The sequence below is a fragment of the Rhodnius prolixus genome, unplaced genomic scaffold (assembly GCF_049639745.1).
Source record: "Rhodnius prolixus isolate KJV_2025 unplaced genomic scaffold, Rpr scaffold_9, whole genome shotgun sequence".
Classification (NCBI taxonomy): Eukaryota; Metazoa; Arthropoda; class Insecta; order Hemiptera; family Reduviidae; genus Rhodnius; species Rhodnius prolixus.
The window spans coordinates 14148407-14167010 of NW_027411604.1; the positions used below are offsets into that span (position 1 = coordinate 14148407).

General features: G+C 32.5%; 1 protein-coding gene across 1 annotated transcript; it reads right to left on the reverse strand.

Moving 5' to 3' along the window:
* Positions 1–9771: 9771 nt before the first annotated feature.
* On the reverse strand, positions 9772–18537 carry LOC141454274 (uncharacterized). The gene is made up of 8 exons (XM_074128354.1): positions 18377–18537; positions 17566–17788; positions 16936–17087; positions 15626–15819; positions 13119–15040; positions 12681–12888; positions 11232–11530; positions 9772–9995 (listed from the first exon to the last, which is right to left on the reverse strand). Exons 1-5 carry the CDS (start codon positions 18396–18398, stop codon positions 14708–14710), a joined length of 924 nt encoding a protein of 307 aa, XP_073984455.1. The 5' UTR covers positions 18399–18537; the 3' UTR covers positions 9772–9995; positions 11232–11530; positions 12681–12888; positions 13119–14707.
* Between the last annotated feature and the right edge of the window lie 67 nt (positions 18538–18604).

Genomic DNA, 18604 nt, shown 5'->3' on the forward strand with positions numbered 1-18604 from the left:
TTATTTACATACAAAATAAACTTACAAAATTGAAAAAGAAAGCTTGCTCTAGGCATGGTATAAAAAACCGTCTGCCAGGAGTTGTTATATTGAACTAAACTCAATAACTCAAATAAAAACTATAAAATAAGGAAAAACTGGATAAATATGAAACTAAAACAATAATTAATTAGGAGAAAATGATACAATAAATAAGGAGAAATAAGAACATTATTAAAAATAAAAATAATAATAAAACCCTAACTGAACAAAATTACATTAACTTCTTAATAATTGAACTCAGAAACTAAAAACTGACTATATCTACTGGCTACATTAACATATATATACATGAGCTGTTCCAGTCTTTACCATTTAACGCATCTATCAGTTCCGCCTGTGTGAGCTCTTTTTTCACCAAATACCTGGTTCTAAATTCACTCAAAACAGGACAGACTGCAAGGAAATGTTTATCATCTTCTTTTTGATTCAGATTGCACAAGGAACATAAATCGGAACTCTCCTTACTGTATGGTCTAGAATTAAGGTTTAACAGTTCCCCTCTACATTTTATTATGGTACAGATTTTTCTTAAATTTTATTCATCCATAAAGCAATTCATATCCTTTCTAAGTAAATAATAAAAGCCATGATGTGTGTATAAGCTTTGTGTTATGTGTATTTGTGCGCGTTCTGTTCTGGTGAGTATGCATGGAGTACTGTGGCTGTAGTAACCTGTGGGATCGCTACTCCACAAGTGCCTGCATGCAACAGACACCCCTTGTGGGTTTTTTAAAAATTGAATTTAATGAAAATTAATCTTGAGAAATCAAATCAACAAATACAGAAACGATTTCCTGGTTTTTGTGTTTTGTCTGCCATTAGAATTTTTGACCTTAGGAGATGGCAACTTAGGAGAAATCTGTAACAAGAGAATACTACCCGGAGTCCAGCAGTGCACTGAAAAAAGGATCAAATGACCTCATTTGTTTATGTCCTTACATTAAAATAAAAAAAATGCGTTATTACAAAATAGAAAAATACTGTCTAACTGGGAGAAATATGATTAACAACACGGCTTTTAGCAAAACACACCTAATACATTCCATATATTATTATTTATTTTCATTAGATGTATTTCCCGGGAAGGTTACCTTCAGAATTTTTCGTTGACTAGGTCTGGAAAGCTCCTTACTAGCCAAGCAGAGTGACGAAGATAGAGCAATACGAATTCTCTGAAAAACCGTTTAATATCAGAAAGATGTAGCGCGATAATGTATTTAATAATTGGGAAATGGCAGAGCACGGACAGCAGTGGGGCGTGGCACACACTACCAGACATTTAGAAGTAGGAGAGAGAGCATAAGAGCACAGAAATGGTCTGGATGGAATAAAGGCTAATTGGAGCCAGATTAAAGTAATGTGGAAGCTCCCCATTAGGGCACAGTTAGGGGGCTTAATTAAAAGTGTAACCTCCCTTCCAGCTGTCAAGAGCTGGGCATCCTCCTACTCTTGCCGCCCTTCTTCCGGCTGGGCTGGTGGATAGGGCTGCCGCCCCCGGGTGGGTAAGAGAAAAACCTCACTGGATTAATGGCGTTACTGGAGGCCAGAGTATGGGGCCAGCAAGCAACACCGCTCTTCATCACCCTCTACTCTTCGTTCAACCTCCTCCCAGCAAATTTGCCACTCTATTCTATTCATTTACTGTCTCATTCTCGCACGCACATACTAACTGTACTAACCAATACGAAAACATTTCCGGAAATTCTCTACTGGCCAGTTAGGAAATATTATCACCATTCTATTTTTAACTTTTCTCCCATTATTTGGATAATTAGTTTTTCTTTTAATTATACTAAATGCACCAGCAATTATTGTCACATAAAATAAAACTTAAGTTATTCAATAAAAATTAGCGATATTTCACCAAACTCAATAAAAAGTCGAAATTGGTGACCATTTTCTCTGAATCCACCCTATTTTATGATCAAAAAGTTCACAGATATCAGTTGTTTCATTTCCTGTGTCTTTACAGTCCTTCGCAAGTGGCAGTTCTTGAAGTTCTTTAAACAAAAACCACTTTAATTCCCACTTTTTGTCCAAATTCTCTTCATCTAGTTTCATGCTCCTTTCCAGAAAAACAGCACTCACAGATGCAATTCGTGAATGTTCTTCCCATCTAGGTACCAAGGAAGTTATAACCTTGCATCACTAATTTGGAGATCTATTGATGAAACCTTTATTTCGGAGCCACTACGATAGTAACAGGAAATGGCAGCGCTACAGTGAATTCTTTTGATTAGACTACTGCCACTTGAGATAATACAAGAACATGATGCGCGGAGAGAAGTGGCCCTTACTAACTATTTCCTTTCAACTGTCCGAAGAGAGACAAGTGTTTACTCGATTCATACTACTTTCAACACCAGACAGTGAGCTATTAAAGACTTCAATAGACCTGCGAAGCTAATATGTATTGTGGTACTGGGTTCGATTCCCGGTCTGTAAGCCTTGGATTTTATTTAATGGTTAATAAAAGAAATTTACAGTAAAGTATGTTTGCTAGTCGCCTCCGTCTACGACACCTAACTGGTAGTTGGACGTAAAGCCCCGCCTGAAAAAATAGGCAGTTACTTTACTACTATACTTTACTAAATACTTCAATATTTTTTTTTGTTCTAGACGAACAACGTCTGAAATCATTGGCACCCTTTTTCAGTGCCCTACCGGCTTCTGGTTAATGCTTTCGCTAAAGGCAATATTGTCCATCACTGGACAATATAAGAGAGATATTTGAATTGCATGCAGAGCTCAAATCCAGGTTTTTGTACGTGGAAGACCAGAGTCTACGTTCCCGATTCATTAGTAAATAACAGAAAAATATTTTTGATATATAGAGTCCGAGAGAAGTTATGAAGGCTATAGTCTTATTCTTGAAGTAAAATATGTTTTGGTTGCGTTAAAGCTCGATGAATTTGAACTTGGCTTAGACTTGTAACTGCAACCAGAAAAGGAGAGTTAATTATCAAATACTTTTCTTCTCTGAACTTAATAACCTAAGGGAGTTTCTTTATTTTTGTTGGAATAGTCTTCGCTCTACCAATACACCAGCAAAGATTGAAGAATTTGATTATATGAAAACATTACAGAAAACCACTATAATTTATCCTATTAAGCAACCATTTCCATTAAGATTTTTTCTTATAAGTTATCCCAACGCAATGCGTCTTGAGTCGAGTACGCTGTGCAAAAGGAATTAAAAATAATTACTATTACTGTAGAAATATTCAATATTAAAGAACATTAGGCAATTTGAAGCTGTAAAGTGTAGCGAAACGAGAATTATAATAGTATAAATGTTTCAAAAACCGATTCTCAAAAGTTAGTGATTAGAGAATTTTGTTTTCTGTTTCTTGAGATAAGAAAGATAATTACGAAGATGACTTACTAGCTTTGATGAGAAATTTTTACAATTCGCAAGACTGTTTTCAAAAGTAGTGAGTCAGTTGCTACTTTTGAATATATCTCGCAGAAATATAGAACTCCAAATAAATGAAACTCAGACAAAATATATGATCACTTGATAAAAACCAAAGTGGAGCAAAGTTATTTGTAGAATTTGTAAGAGAGTTTATGTATTTTGGTTTATTCGAGTACTCAGATAATGAAATTTCGGCTTAGAACAAAATTTACATTTTATGCGTAAATACATGTTACTTTAGATTCCAAAAAATGTTTAAAAAACTATTTATCTTGTATGGTACAAACTACGAGTTTGTATTAGGTTAGTCCTAAAGATTATGTCTTTAAAAACTTGATCCAAAACCTGTCAGCAGAGGATACTTTATAAAAGTACTTGTTGTTGCACAGTTGCCAACAAAAGGGACGAATTTATCGGGCTGAAAATATTTCCCAGATGGCTAACGTTTGAATACCCAAGAAGCTGGGGCATCGTGGTGTCAGATGTGGCTCAGATAGCTTAAAAATGGCTGCAGAGAGTTTTAGAGCATAAGACTTATCTAATCTGCGGGGACTTATTGAGGAGACCATGCTTCAATGATTGGGTTATTGCGCTAAGTAAAAGAAGTTAAAGAAGTAAAAGCTTTAAAAACTGCAAAGAAGAATCAACCTTAATAGAACTCGTATGATTGAAAGGTAGTAAAGAAAGAATTTCGTCCACTGTTTATTGATTAAACTCAGAAAGGCAAATCTACTTGAAGCTTAGATGAAAAATTATTGTAATTTGCTAACAGATTTAAACAATTGTATTAATATAAAATCAAATATATGATATGTATAATACTACTAAACAACTCACCCCCACTTTCATGATTAAATCTAGAAAATTGGAAGGTATTTTGCTACTATCCCAAAGAGAGTACTTAGCTGATAAGGTTTAATGGGCATTAAATGTAAATAATTTTTAGTAAGCAATTTTCATGAAAGTGCTTGTTGGTTTGGTTAGTTTAGAAAGCGTAGTGGAAAATAAAAGTGCTAAAAGAAAGATAAGGTTTGGGTACTAATTTTAATCTAGGTGATAGCAGTTGAACGAGGCCTTGCCCAGTAACACCATACATATGTAACAGTGAGAAAGGCAAACTGAAGAAGGGATGCGGGGCGAATCAGTAAGTTAGTGTGATGAGCACAGCAACCAAGGAACCTAGGAGGTGATGGAGATGATGCGGAGAGGCCAGTGTTGGCCACTTAACTTAACTGGAGCCGTCGGCATATTGAGACTCTACTGCTATCACTGTTCTAGTAAACTGAGTGCGGCCAGTTCTCCGTGTGAGTGAAAAGGGATCAATGGCGCGCCAAATATCCCCACCACTATCATCATATCATCCTCATTTTGTTCTCCCGCAGAGAATCATCACAACAGATCAACACTGGCCAAATCCCTCTCCCTCTTTTCCACCTAAATTTAACCACAATCCTCTTATAATGCAATCATCACGCTAACTTCACAAACAATTGAAAAATGAAAAACAGTAAATAAACTTTAAATCAAACTTTCCTATAATAAAAAAAAAAATCAAAGAAAGAAACAGAGTTCCGCATTTTCCAAATGATGAGTGCCAAGAAAGGCATTACGGATATTGGAAGGTAACATTCAGAGGGTTTACCAAGCCAGCGAAAGTATCGTCTCATTAGGCTTTTTGGTCTGAATGTCCGAATATCCTTAAAGTGACAGTCTCAAACTCCTTAAATTAAGTTGTAGAACTTGATAATCAGTTTTTGAGCTGTAAGCTATTACTTAAAATACTGAACCTAACCTCTTTCTAGCTGCACTTCAGTAGCGAGAAGATCACCCTAATGGACCAAACAACGAAGTGGTCGAGACTATTGCGTCCAACAGTTTTACTCATGTTACAGTTTCACAGGTGTGAGGAAATGATTTATTTATTTCTATTTATTTTATTTATTATTTTTTTTAAATATTGAACATCAGATTTAAACTTTGATGGAGTTAAATGATAGAACTGAAATTAACATGATATTTTAGATGATGCATGTTAATCAGATGAACTTTATATTAATTTAAATTTATACTAATTACCCAGGCATTAATTATGTTACAAATCTTCTTTAACTTTGTGTAATATAGTGGTGATGAAGAAAACAAAGGTGAAATATGACTGTCTGGCAAGGAGTGGGCAAGTAGTCTGTCTTAAATATATAACAAAAAAAGTCACGTTTAGATTTATAGTAGCTTAGTTTTTATCCGTGTATAACATACTGAGACAAGGGTGGGTTCCATTCCCTAACTGGCTGTACTAATTGGATCTTTCATGTCCTCGAACTACCCACTTGGTATTTTATAAATTACTCCTCATATTCCTTTTTATACCACACTTAACTTATTTCTATTTTCTTATTATTATTCACTTTTTCAAGAAAACGATTCACTCAGATTTTTAAAACTTAGTTTTCAAATGAAGCACTGTAATACGAATTTAACTTTATTATTTACCATAATTTTCTTGAAAACTTCTACAATGACTTCTTTAAATTTTTCACGCAAATTACATGTACAAGGATCGGCATTTCTTTTCACAGACTTCGTAAAATGATTTTCAATAAATTTTAAGCTTAAATTTCGAAAGCAGGTAAGTTGCTTATGTACCAGAAGAGGATAGTATCGGATGTTTGCCAAAGGCTCAAGTAGATTCCAGAGCCAGATTCAAAGACATACTCTATTTCGAGACAGATCTTGCTAGTTATAGCACTTTTGTCTAAATCTTGTTGATTTTTATCATTATGAGGATAATTATTCATAATGTTCAAATTTGGTAATACTTGTATTTATTGAAATAAAGTTTCTTAGAGTTACAAAAAGACTTTCATTGTTACTAAAGTGATCATTGTAGTTCAAAAAGGACCGTCCCATTCCTCCTGCAAGTGTGTCCCATCCCACCCGCAGAGTGGGAGGGATGGGACATTTAACACTGAAACAAAATATGGTTGTTTACGTGTAAACTTTTTAATATTTATACACTTTTACACAAATTATACCTTCACTAAGGGTAGAATTTTAAAATTTGACAACTGTCTGCTCCTTAAATAATACAGATAGCATTATAAAAAATTGAAAATAAGATATGTCCCATCCCTCCACATCCTCCCCTACCTTCTTTCTAAAACATAGGACTACACTTCTTTTAAAATAACTTATTTTAATATTCCATTATTACATACCTTTAAGACGAATTGAACACTATATCAATGACGTTTATCTATATTTTCAGTAGAGAGTGTTAAGATACGCCATCTGATGTAAATTTATTTTAATTTCCACTCTGAATCTGGCAGGCCTACAAAGAGTTGAGAAGAACGCACTTGCAGCGACTCGTCAGCTTTTTCATAAGCTCGGATTCCTTAATTACCAGTAATTCACTTAATAAACAAAGCTTTCTTCTATTCTAATTCATTAACAATTATTCTACATAGCCTACTAGATTTGATGAATACTTCAGCTGCTGGACTACCTGAGCAAATTCTCACTGCTCTAATTTGTTTTCTTCAATAATATTTCCAGTTAATAATACTCTAGGATCGTCTCGACCCCTGATTGAAAGACGATCCAGGCCTAAACCCCCCTTTATTTGGTCATCTTATTTTAATATTCCAACATAAACAAAACCATCAGATTGTACTTTCTTTACCATGTTGGCGTTCGTTACTTTGGATTGTACATCTTTATAACCGTTACCTATTTTTACTTCCTTTACTCTTCTAAGAGAATGTATTGCGATAATGCAGACCTTCTACTTTCCCTGGAAAGGGGAACCTAAATAAGAACAAGTACAAAGTATTTCTTAGATGTGATTGATTATGAAAACTCACAGAGAGTTTAAAATTGATACTTTATTCAGCAGCCATCAAACCCATTTGTAAACAAAATCAGACAAGCGAAAATGCCACTTTATTATTTAGTTTTCCAGCTTTACCTTCTTTTTCATTCCGTAAGGAAAAGATTTTATTTTAGTCGACTTTTTAAAATTCAACCATTTGAAAATACAAACCTTCTGAAATTCAGAAACTGTGGAAAGAGAGAACTCTAAAATGTTTTGTACAAAAAAATCCAAAGAAAGTTTGTCAATTAGATTTGCTATAATTCTTTATTTTCTCATTTAAAAAAAAAATATAATTACGGGAAAATACTGTAAAAGTTGTAGGAATGATGTAAATTTCACATAAATTTTAAGATTTTGATGAAAGAAACATTTATATTTAAACATTTAATTGTGCAAGGATTAGAATAAGCATACTGGTGTAGATCTGTGGCAGATAACTAAGTAGACAGAATCACTACTACTCGGTGAAGGTAGATGATGTGATGGTTGGTAAGCTGCCCTAGAAGTAAGATAAGTAACTAATTGTCTTGGAGCCACATTAGTAGTAGTAGTATTACGCTTTCAGTTCTAACCCTTTCCCTTCAGTACATACAGTTTGACTCGTTAAAGGAAGTAGATAGCAAGTGGAGAGTGAGGAAGTGGGTGGAAGAGCAAGGTGGAAAGAGGCATCATCAGCATCATCATGAGATAATATAGAGCGGAGGAAGGCGACAGGCAATTATAGCCCTCATCCAACAATGGCCGCCATCATTGCCTCAGCCCACTTTACTCATTAGCAGGCATGCTTGAGAGATTTCCCAACGGAGTCTTCCTATCTTATTGTTTCTCCCGTTCACATTCTCCTCTGTTCTTACCTCACTCAGTTACACTTAACAAAAGTTTACCAACAACTCATCCTGCCAGTCTAGCACACTCACCAATAAACACACACAGATGCCTACATTGTACTTCTAACGTATATCTTTATAAGTATCATTTAAAGGAAATTGACCCATTCCCCTTTAATTGCAACGAGTACCAAGAACTTTGATAATACTTATCACTAATAAATTATCATAAATTACTGTTTTTAGAACAAATAGATGCACTTTGCATAATTTACTTCGAAAATTTCTTATTTACTTACCAAAGTTCCTACTACTTTGCGTTTCTAAATACATTTGTGAGGGAGTAATTTAATCTAGCGCACCCTCATCCAAGTGTATCTGCAGGCCATTGTGCTTCCCTGTATTAACTTTTGTTTTCGGAAGTCTTGCCCTGCATCTAGTGAGAATCGACTCTAGACCAAATAAGCCAACAATTCTTTGATCGCTGCTCATCTATTCATCCTTCCGGTGTACTAAAAGATCCCTTTCAGGACTTAACAAATAGCATTCTTACCGCCACCAAATAACTGAACATTTGAGTCTAAATTCAATGACTTCCAAATCAAAAAGTACACTTCTCATCATAATATACGTTATGATGACATTATGGCATTAAATGAGGATAAAACAGAAAGATTGGTTTTGTAATGCAAACTAGAATTTTGCGAAAACTACCTATCTAGTTATCGTCACACGAAATCAATTAACCTGGAAAGACTGTTTTGAGAAGCTAACAATTATCGTCCCTGAATTTTACATAGATAAAGATTCGTTTATTATAGTGAAGTGTGTTTAGAGAGGTGCTTAAATTTGCAGTTCCCGAGAGCCCTTTAAAAAAAAAAAAAATCAAATTAGAAGGAGAAATATTTCAAATACAATTGAGAGCATTTAGGCAAGCAAATAGTATTCAATATTTGTAGCTCTATTCTACAAAATTCTCTAAAATAGAAAAAACGCATCAGTAAAGTCACTCTTCTGGTTAAGTAATAGAAACCTTAGTTACATTTAACACTAATGTCAATAACTACTAAACAGCTAAGTGATTAGGTCAATGGTTAGTACTTAAGACTCCCACGCGAAAATACCGGGTAAGAGTTCAGCATTCACTTCAAAAAAATTTGTCTTAAAAGGCTCTTACATTGGCCGTCTTGTCAATAACGTAAGAAAAATGTCTGGAGATTAGCAGTGCAATGAAAAAGGGCGCCAATGACCTCAGATATTGACGCGCCTTAAAAAGAAAAATAAATAAAACTGAACACAAAGTTTGTGCTTACTTGTTGACCTTTTATGCAAATGCACGTGTAGACAAAGACGCGCAAAAAATTGCATTCACGGAATCTCAAAATATGAATATCCCGATTAAATTGCCATTAGGGTAGGCGAAGTAATACTACCAATATTTCCATCCTCAATGTATATTAACACATTTTTAATTTAAATACACGAGCTGGCTGGTGCTAAGCCTCTTGATGACTAGGGTATTTTGATTTTTCTACATCAAAAAATTGTAATAGAAAACTCAAACAAATTTTTAAAAAATTCATCATGAATTAGAAAACAAAACAAAAAGATTACTGCATATTTAGTTCTATTTTATAATAAGCGAACAAAGTATTTACAAATGTTAAAACAGAATTAGTATATAAAGTAAAGCAGAACACAAAAATTTGTAAGCCTCTGATGTTATCATTTTTATGATAGATGAATTGCAGTTCATCAATATAAATTCCACATAAGAATAGAGATGCACTTAAGTGTAGAGGATGGCCAGCAATACATGACACAACGAACAGAACTGAAAAAAAAGTAATTGTTAAAGCTGTATAACATCAAAATCTGTTAAAGGACGAAAGTCACTTTAAAATGTAAAGTTTAAAGAGACAATTTTGAAACCACTTGCCTCACAATTATTATTGTCGAACTCTTATTTCTGAAATACTGCCAAGGTATTTTGTAAAGTCTAAGTATGAGTTAATGAATAAGGTTTGATTTAATATTAAAAGCTAGAGTGAGCTAGAAAGAATTGTTCAAATTCCTTAGAATTCTTAATAAAACTTTTAGTTAATGTTACAAAGTGCCACTGTACTCCTGTAGGTCATTTCAACCAACAGCTTCTCGAGATTGCCAGATTTGAAAGATTATTCGCCCTAAACTCCTAAATTTAGTACATTTGACAAATTGTAATTCTGGGTAATGGTTTGAATCACTTTCTTTTACAGATTTAATTTATTACTTCTCTTCTTACTTCAGACAACCAGTTCAAAAGAAATTTCGTCTTTAATAGCTTTTAAACATATATTAATAGATGAACATTTTGTTTCTGTAATGAAAGTTCTTTTGAATTTCATTTAACATCTAAAAACAATTCTAGTCATCTTAAAATCCCAAAAAAGACCGTACAATATATGTACGTTCAAATGAACATGATACAAAAGAGAGAATTACTTGAATCGTCACAATCTGGACTATTTATAAAAAATTTCAGTTACTCAAAATTATTTAATTTTTCTTTTCTTTTTCTTTATAATTTCAATATGTTAACAATTCAAATAGTTTAAATGTTTCCAATGTTCTATCAAAATGAATGTCTTAAAAACATTAAAACTGTTCTTAAAAACCGAAACAAAAATAATTCAATAAGAGGGCTGAAATTGAGTAGTTACTTTTTGGAATAAATTTGAAAACTTATATTGGAAAATTTCTAAACAAAAATGCTTTTGATTTTACTTTGTTTTAGTAGCTGAACTATGTACTTATTAAATTGTACCCTACTTAACGACAAAAAAGATTATGAATAGATAACTAAACTCAAATTTCAGATGGCGGTAGATAGCAAAAATTACAATTAACATATTTTAATAATTCATTAAGTAAAATCAAAGACTAAAACTGAGAATCGAACCCAGTACCACAGTTCAACTCAGCTTTGCGGTTCAAAACCTCTCAGCCACTAAGGGGCCTGATTATGATTATTATTGATGGAAGTACTAATCTTCTTACTATACTAATGTAGTCTTTAAGGCCAACTTACCAATAGCACCCAGAGATATATTTGGGCCTACAGCTTTTAAAAAAGAAGAGTTTAATGGTAGGGCTGTTGAAAGAAAATGAAGTAAGATGGACTGTTTCAAAATAAATTTTCCTGTCTCTAAGATGACTTCGTTTGGATAGTTAACAAACAAACATGCGGGTAACGCTGCCAGGGCTATCCAGTTTGATATAATAGATTCCCTACTTCTGTAAACTAGATAGTTCTCAAAAAGTTTTAAATTTCCAAGTAAATATATTATCAGTACCACTCTCGGATGTTTTGATGAAAATGCTACTAGTCTGAAAAATGAGAAAAGAAAAATTATTAATTTAAAAGTGGTTTTATTTTATATTTGTCAACAACAAAAATGAATCAATGAGGGATTCGATTTAGAGCAAAAACCCAAACATATTTTCTTACTTACAAGAGGACATTTACAGCATCTTAAGATAATTTCCTTTTATGGACGGTTAACAATTTTAGCCTTGGTTATTTTAGGCCAACGTGGCGTTAACTCTACATTACTTACACCAGTTTAGGATCTCGATTCACTTTCCTAAATTAAAAAAACAACTTCTCACTGGCCAGCCAGTTTTCCCCATAAACAAAAGACAAGTATTTTCGATTTGTTAAGGTTCCAAGACAGTATAGTAGAAAGCATGACATCTCTTTTACATACTTGAATTACAGAATTAGATGCAAGGAGAAAGTTTAGCCTACAGGGTCTTCGTTAAGATTGCACACCAATCTTATTCCTAGCTGTGACTGCCGTGGTTGAATTTTCGTTAAATAAATTTACCTCATGACTTTGGAATCCAAAAATCCTAGTAATCACCGTCATAACCATATCAGAGCCGAATTCTTTACCATGTTCTAGCAGATTTTTGCAGAGATAAATAAACTGGAGCTAAATATGTGAATGCCTCCTCCATTGCATTATGCTTCTTCATTCGTACATTGCGTTATGTTATTGTTAGTTGATCCTTTCATTGATGAATATCCACTGACCATTGTCCCTGTTTGTTAAATTGTGATTGCTGGGAGGCGAGACGAAGCAGAAGTATTTACTGCGACAGGTCTAAGAAAATTGAAAACAAGACTGCACTAAGAATTCAACCCACGCCGGGCCTGACAGTACTCCCAATGTATACCGTGACCACCACGGCGCCAAGTGCATCAAACGGATACAGAACTCAAATTTTAATGCAATTATAATTGAATAAAATATTAAATAAGTTCAGTGTAATTATGACCTCAAGCGGTCTAAGAAGCGTATTTTTCTCGATCCTTTCTCCAATTATTAGAAGTTCATCTATTGCAATTATCTAGATAAGCCTTAAGATAAAAAAGATAATGTCCTCCTTGCAAATAAAAAAAATCCCATTTTTTTTTTTTAATGCTTAACAATATTGTTTCTAAAATAATTTGTTTAAAAAAAAAAATTGCTACCATGGGAATGTCTTAAGAGCTTCAGTGGTAGCGTACATTAAAACGTAAGAAATCAACATCGCAGAATGTAGGTAGAGGCATTTCTTCTGCAAAGTCCAGTTTATTTGGAATTCATGCCAACTGTAGTAATTTCGAATATTTCCACAAATGTTAGTCAAAACATTCTTAATTTTTCTGAAACCACGTGTAAAAAACAATGGCATTGTACCTGAAACGAAAAAACTTTTCAATGCGCACGATTGTAGTAATACTCTTCAGTATAAACCGGATGGCACAAACAACTTTGGAGGTTTAAATTTCGATATCACAACACACAATGTTTTACATATGCTCATAAAATGGTACTTCACAATAATATTTTCTCTAGTTAGTGTAAGCTACACTTCTTATGTCTTCTACAATTCAATACAAAATAAGCTAAAGTAATAGAAAACTTACTCTAAATAAATACAGCTGACATAAAAATTTATGTAATTTTCAGAATTTTTAATTTTTCACATTGAAATTTTGTGCTACAAAAAAAAAAATGTTTTCTACATAGATACTAAAAAAAGGAATAAAATCAGATAAAATGAATAGAAATGTAATTTTATTTTTAGAGTAGACAAAGTAAAATATACTTTTACATTGTAGAAATATTAAGCAAATAAACTCCATTTAAGGAAGAAATATATTCTATAAATTTGTTACGAGTTCATAATATAAACATAGAGATATATGTAGGAACACAGATATATTGTATATCTCTTTTAAGAAGCATAGAAGAACGCTAATTTTAAATTTTAATTAATCTGTCAATTTAGAATTAAGAAGGTAATTATTCACCTGTTTATAATTGCTCTACAAAAGCCATCACCCTAAAGAAGCACTTTATTACTTTATACAAAAGAGTTTAAAAGTTCATTATTATAATCATTATTGTAAAGTACTATTCATCTTTTTTTAGTGACTGATACATTCATTTACTGCCAATTGAATTAATTAAAGAAATTACCAATTTCATTTTTCTGTTTTTAGACAAAATAAGTAAAAAAAAAAATATCTGAAATGGACAATTATTTTTCTCTTTTCTCAGATTAATATTATTATTATTATTATTATTATTACTACATGTACCCAACAATTAGAGCAACTTTCTGTGACTTTGCCCAGAATAGTTTGTTTATTCTTGTACTTTCAATATAGTTTTTTTAAATTCCTACATTTTCAGATTTGTTAAAGCAGACGGTATGGAATTTTAATTTTCCCAATTCTAAGTTCCAGACACTGAACGTTAACACTTTTAGGAAGTCTGGATTAACCATCACTGAAACTCAGCATTACGGTCAATCTTGTTCGAAAACTAACTATAATTCTGATTTAAAACGTACTGCACTCTCCTTAAGGGGAATTTTTCGTGCCTCTACCCTTCTTGCTACTGGGATGTCAGCTATCAACCTGATTTTTGAATAACAAATTGTGGGAGGATAAAACCCACCGAGGCTTCAAATCTCGAGATGGTAAGGTTGTGGTCTCATCCATCGCTTCTTAGAGACCTTCAGTGCACAATATGTAAGCACATACATACACCTTAGGAAAACTTGACAACATAAGCAACTTAATGTTTGGCTTATGAATAATTCTAAATTATTTTAATTATTCACTATCATTATTTGTTTTTCCAAAAGAAAGAAATCCTTTAACATAAAGAAAGAAAACAAAACCTAAATTTCTAATCTCAAAATAGTTTTTTAATTTATTCTTTTCTGATAACCTAGTTATTCTGGAATTTTAATGTCATTTAATCCCAGTTGACAAAAATTTGTAAGTCATTGTAAACGATTTAATATCGTTATGTACATTTGGAAAGTGGCTATATCGCAAATTGCCTCCATTAAAATTATAATAATTTCCCAATTACACAATTAAAAAAAAAATCTCAAAAATTATTTTATACGTAATAAAAATTATGAATAATTTACATTAAGAAGATATTACGCTTTTATGAAGAGTATATTAAAAAAAAGATATACATAAAAATTATGACATTATACAAAATCAATAATTGTTGATACATCACTCAATGAATATCTGGTGAAATCATTTTTTGGCAGTCTTATGCGAAGTGTATCAGTCCTTAGAAGATTAAGTGACCATTTATCTAAGGGTGGTGAATACTGTTCCAATAAATCATTCGTTATACAATTACACTCAACAACTAAACTTAACCAAGCTAATGATTTCTTGGTTATTTCATTATTTAAATACATCTGTCTCGCTAACTTTTTAGCTTCTTCCAAATTAGCTTCTCTTTCCACTAAATGGGTGACTGGAGCACCATCTGGTTTGCGCATTGTCAAATACTGAGAATAACGGATTACCTGTTAAAAAAAAAAATTATTAGTTTTTTAAACAATATTTGTTTCAAGTATTTTAAATTAATACAAACTATTTCACATCGAAAGCAGGGCTGAGTATAAATAAACTTCAAAATTGATGTATCTTGTATCTTTTTGAAAAATTCGAATATAAGTATGTATGCACCAATGATTCTATTCATTAGATTCTGCTTGTAGAAATTACGCTGGCAAATCAACTTGCCTGAAGGCAGGTAAAACTTTAATTGAGACAGTATTATTATTTCTATAAGGAGATCAAAGTAGTTGACGTTTTGAAAATCCATTAAGTTATTTGGCAAGTTTTAATTAGAATTTTTCTAATAGGGCTACAACTCATATCAAACAATAACTACAAATTAACCTTAAGGGAGACACCATCTAGAGGTTTCTTTTAAAAGTAATTTTTTTTGTATATTATGTAAACAATTTAAAAAAAAACAAAGACACTAAGTAAAATTTAGTTTTCTTAATTTTGAGAAGGCGTTTACATACTTTTTTTTTTTTTAGCTTTTTAATGAAGTTAATGAAATTTTTTAAAACTATCTCAAATGAAAAGGAATTACTTACGCATAAAGAAAACACTTGGATATCTTCCTGTAAAGATGATGGCACAAGATTTAATGCAAGCGAAAGTAATCCGTCAATTAGCTCATCAAAAGGAGCGAAGTTCACATTGCGTGCATGATGGGTTGCAGCAGCAAAAAGCATAACGAAGTTTCTATATTCAACAGGTCCCTGGTTCAACTTAATCGCTGTACTGTCTAAAATGAAAATTAAGAACAAACTCGTTTGAATTTTAAGTTAGAATGGAACTATTCAGAATTTCATCATTAAATACAAAAGAACTGTTCTTGCTTCTGAACAAATATATAATCGAATGATGGTAACACAATTTTTTAGCTAGGCTAACTCGAATGATTGCTCTTAACGATTATGAAGATAGCTAAGCGGCCAATATACACTTGCGACCATAAATCCATGTACGTATATTGCAATTCTATTACGGCTTTGTGATCATTGGGTGGACATTTCTGAGTATATCTTCATCTTTACAGTACATTGAATCGTTCATAGAACTATTCAGTTACTAGAGTAAGTTTTCTCATGAAGAAGAGAAAACGGGATAGCTTATGTATTTACAAGAAAAATAAATATGAGAAAAGTTGAGACACATAAGATTAGCTTTGATGGTCAGATCAAAGAACTTGCACATTAAAAAAAATAGGAGAAATCTGTTCAAATAAAGTGGTTCTACATAAAAATATACATTTTTAATATTTTATTATTGTATCAAAATCTTGAAGTGCTTACGCTTCTGATGTACTAAACCCGCCTCTGTACCGAAGAGAACCTTGAATTAAATCAGGTAATATTTGAATGCAAACGAAATAGATTTAGTCTGTAGAACCACTCGAGTTTAACGGTTGGAGGAGATTTCGTTAGTAGGTAAAAGTTACAAGATAAAATGGAGATGTCCGCAGTAAAATAAGGGCACAGGTTCCCTTAGTGCAGACGTTTGCGAAAAGAATGTTACAACGAAATAGCCTCATACAAAGTAGGAACGAAGATAGATAGACAGCCCTTACAGATAGATGAGAGTTCTAAATTGGTTTTCCCCGGGCTAGAAAAGGAGGTACATACTACCAAGTCAGAGCGAGACCTTTAAGATGGAGAATGGCCAAACAAGATTTCTGAAGGCTGAGCAATAGCAACTACCTTCTGTTGTGGGAAACGCTGGATAAAAGATAAAGGTCTTAAGAAACTTTCAAACGCCACTAAAAATGGCAATATTCGATCACATGATTTAAAGGGGCTAGTTGAAAACAAATAAAAAGTATAATCGTCTCATACAGCTTTCTAATGAAAGAAAAATTTACCTTTATAATACTTTTCTAAATAGCGATAAAACAATGTACGAAGAGTAGATCCCTTTTCGGTATGTCGAAACATTACATATAAATATTTACATACGTAATTACTATTGGATGCATCAACCATCATATTTTTAAAAATATACTCCATCATTTTCCTGAAACAAACAAACATCATATTTTTGGCTGCTTTCAAATATATTTTAAAAAGATTGGAAGGTGTGAACCAGGGAATGAGCATCAAATCTGGATTTTTTGGACGAATTAGATAGAAAGGTACAATATTGCATTTTTAACGCTCTAAAGATTTCTCTTGTAAGCTTGGATTTTCAGAATCCGTTTAGCTAAACTAAACGAAATACCAAGAATAAAAGCGGGATGGTCGGACTCTATGCCCATGGTTGTAAACAAAACAGCCTAGACATGTTGACAAAGTTTTTGAGTTAAGTTTATCAAATAACGCTTTTTTCATGTTAAACTGCTTTACCGCATTGTCAAATAGCCGTATTTTTCCTTGTCAAATTCAATTTTTTAGATAGATAGCTTCATTTTCAATATATACATAAATGGACAAAAATAGGAGCATCAGCTTAAGCTAAAACCTCCTATCGGTACATTCAATTCAATTTTACTTACTCCATGTCGCTGTCACTACAACCTTCTCTAAAAAGAAAAACATCCAACACCCTGTAAACAACAAGATCTTCTAGAGGTCCAGTAAATAAGATATCTAATCGGGCTAATTTATCAGTTACATTGGTTTTTGTTCTCTCTGGCAACATCCCAGGTTTTCTGAGAGGGATGTCCAAAACCTCCTGAGAGACAAGCCTTCCTCTTCCTCTCCCAGCGGGCATGAATGCTGAACAGAAAAATTTACAAATAATTCATTTAGAATGTATTCATTTCATTTTACACTATGTAACTTTATTTATTTAAAATTATTGCCTTAATTTAATTTTAAAGACTTGTTTCAACAACGAATTTAAAAAACAATTATGAAATTATTTCATTAGGAGGTGCTGGAATTCGAAAGTTCAAGACCCCGTTTTCGAGTAGTACTGTGTATTCCTGTTGGAATACGTCCTTAATGACTGAATACGAAAAATATTACATATCTTCTCATCTTTTTTGCCCTTAGTAAAATGCCCTAATTTCTATTAAAAACAGAATTATAATGAAAATAGAGAAGCAGTGCAATTAATCAAAAAGCTACATTTGTACATTTGTTAAGAGTGAAAGCAGAGAAGATTGTTCTGATCTTTCATTAAAATAAAAAAAAGGAAACATTTCGGTAGAAAAATGCATTTTAAAGGAGCAAATATAAACTTTAATTTTATATGATATTCAACTCAGTAATGCTCAATTAAAAAAAAAATTGGCTTGAACAATGAATAAAAAAAAATCTATGAAAAGGGTATTTATAACTTAACAAAAATTTGTAACACACCTTTGTTTGTAATTTGAGACATTTTAATAAAAATTTATATATTACAACGAAAATTTAATATCTTGAATTTTATTTGTACAGATAACTATCACAAACCACAACCTCAACTTAGTATCAGTTGCCCTAGCCCTTAGCCACAGTGAAGGAGTGAAGGCTGAAGGTTTCAAGATTTTTGAGGTTATCTGATTGCTTCTGGCAGGCGAAATTATTTAAGTAAAATTTTTTTGT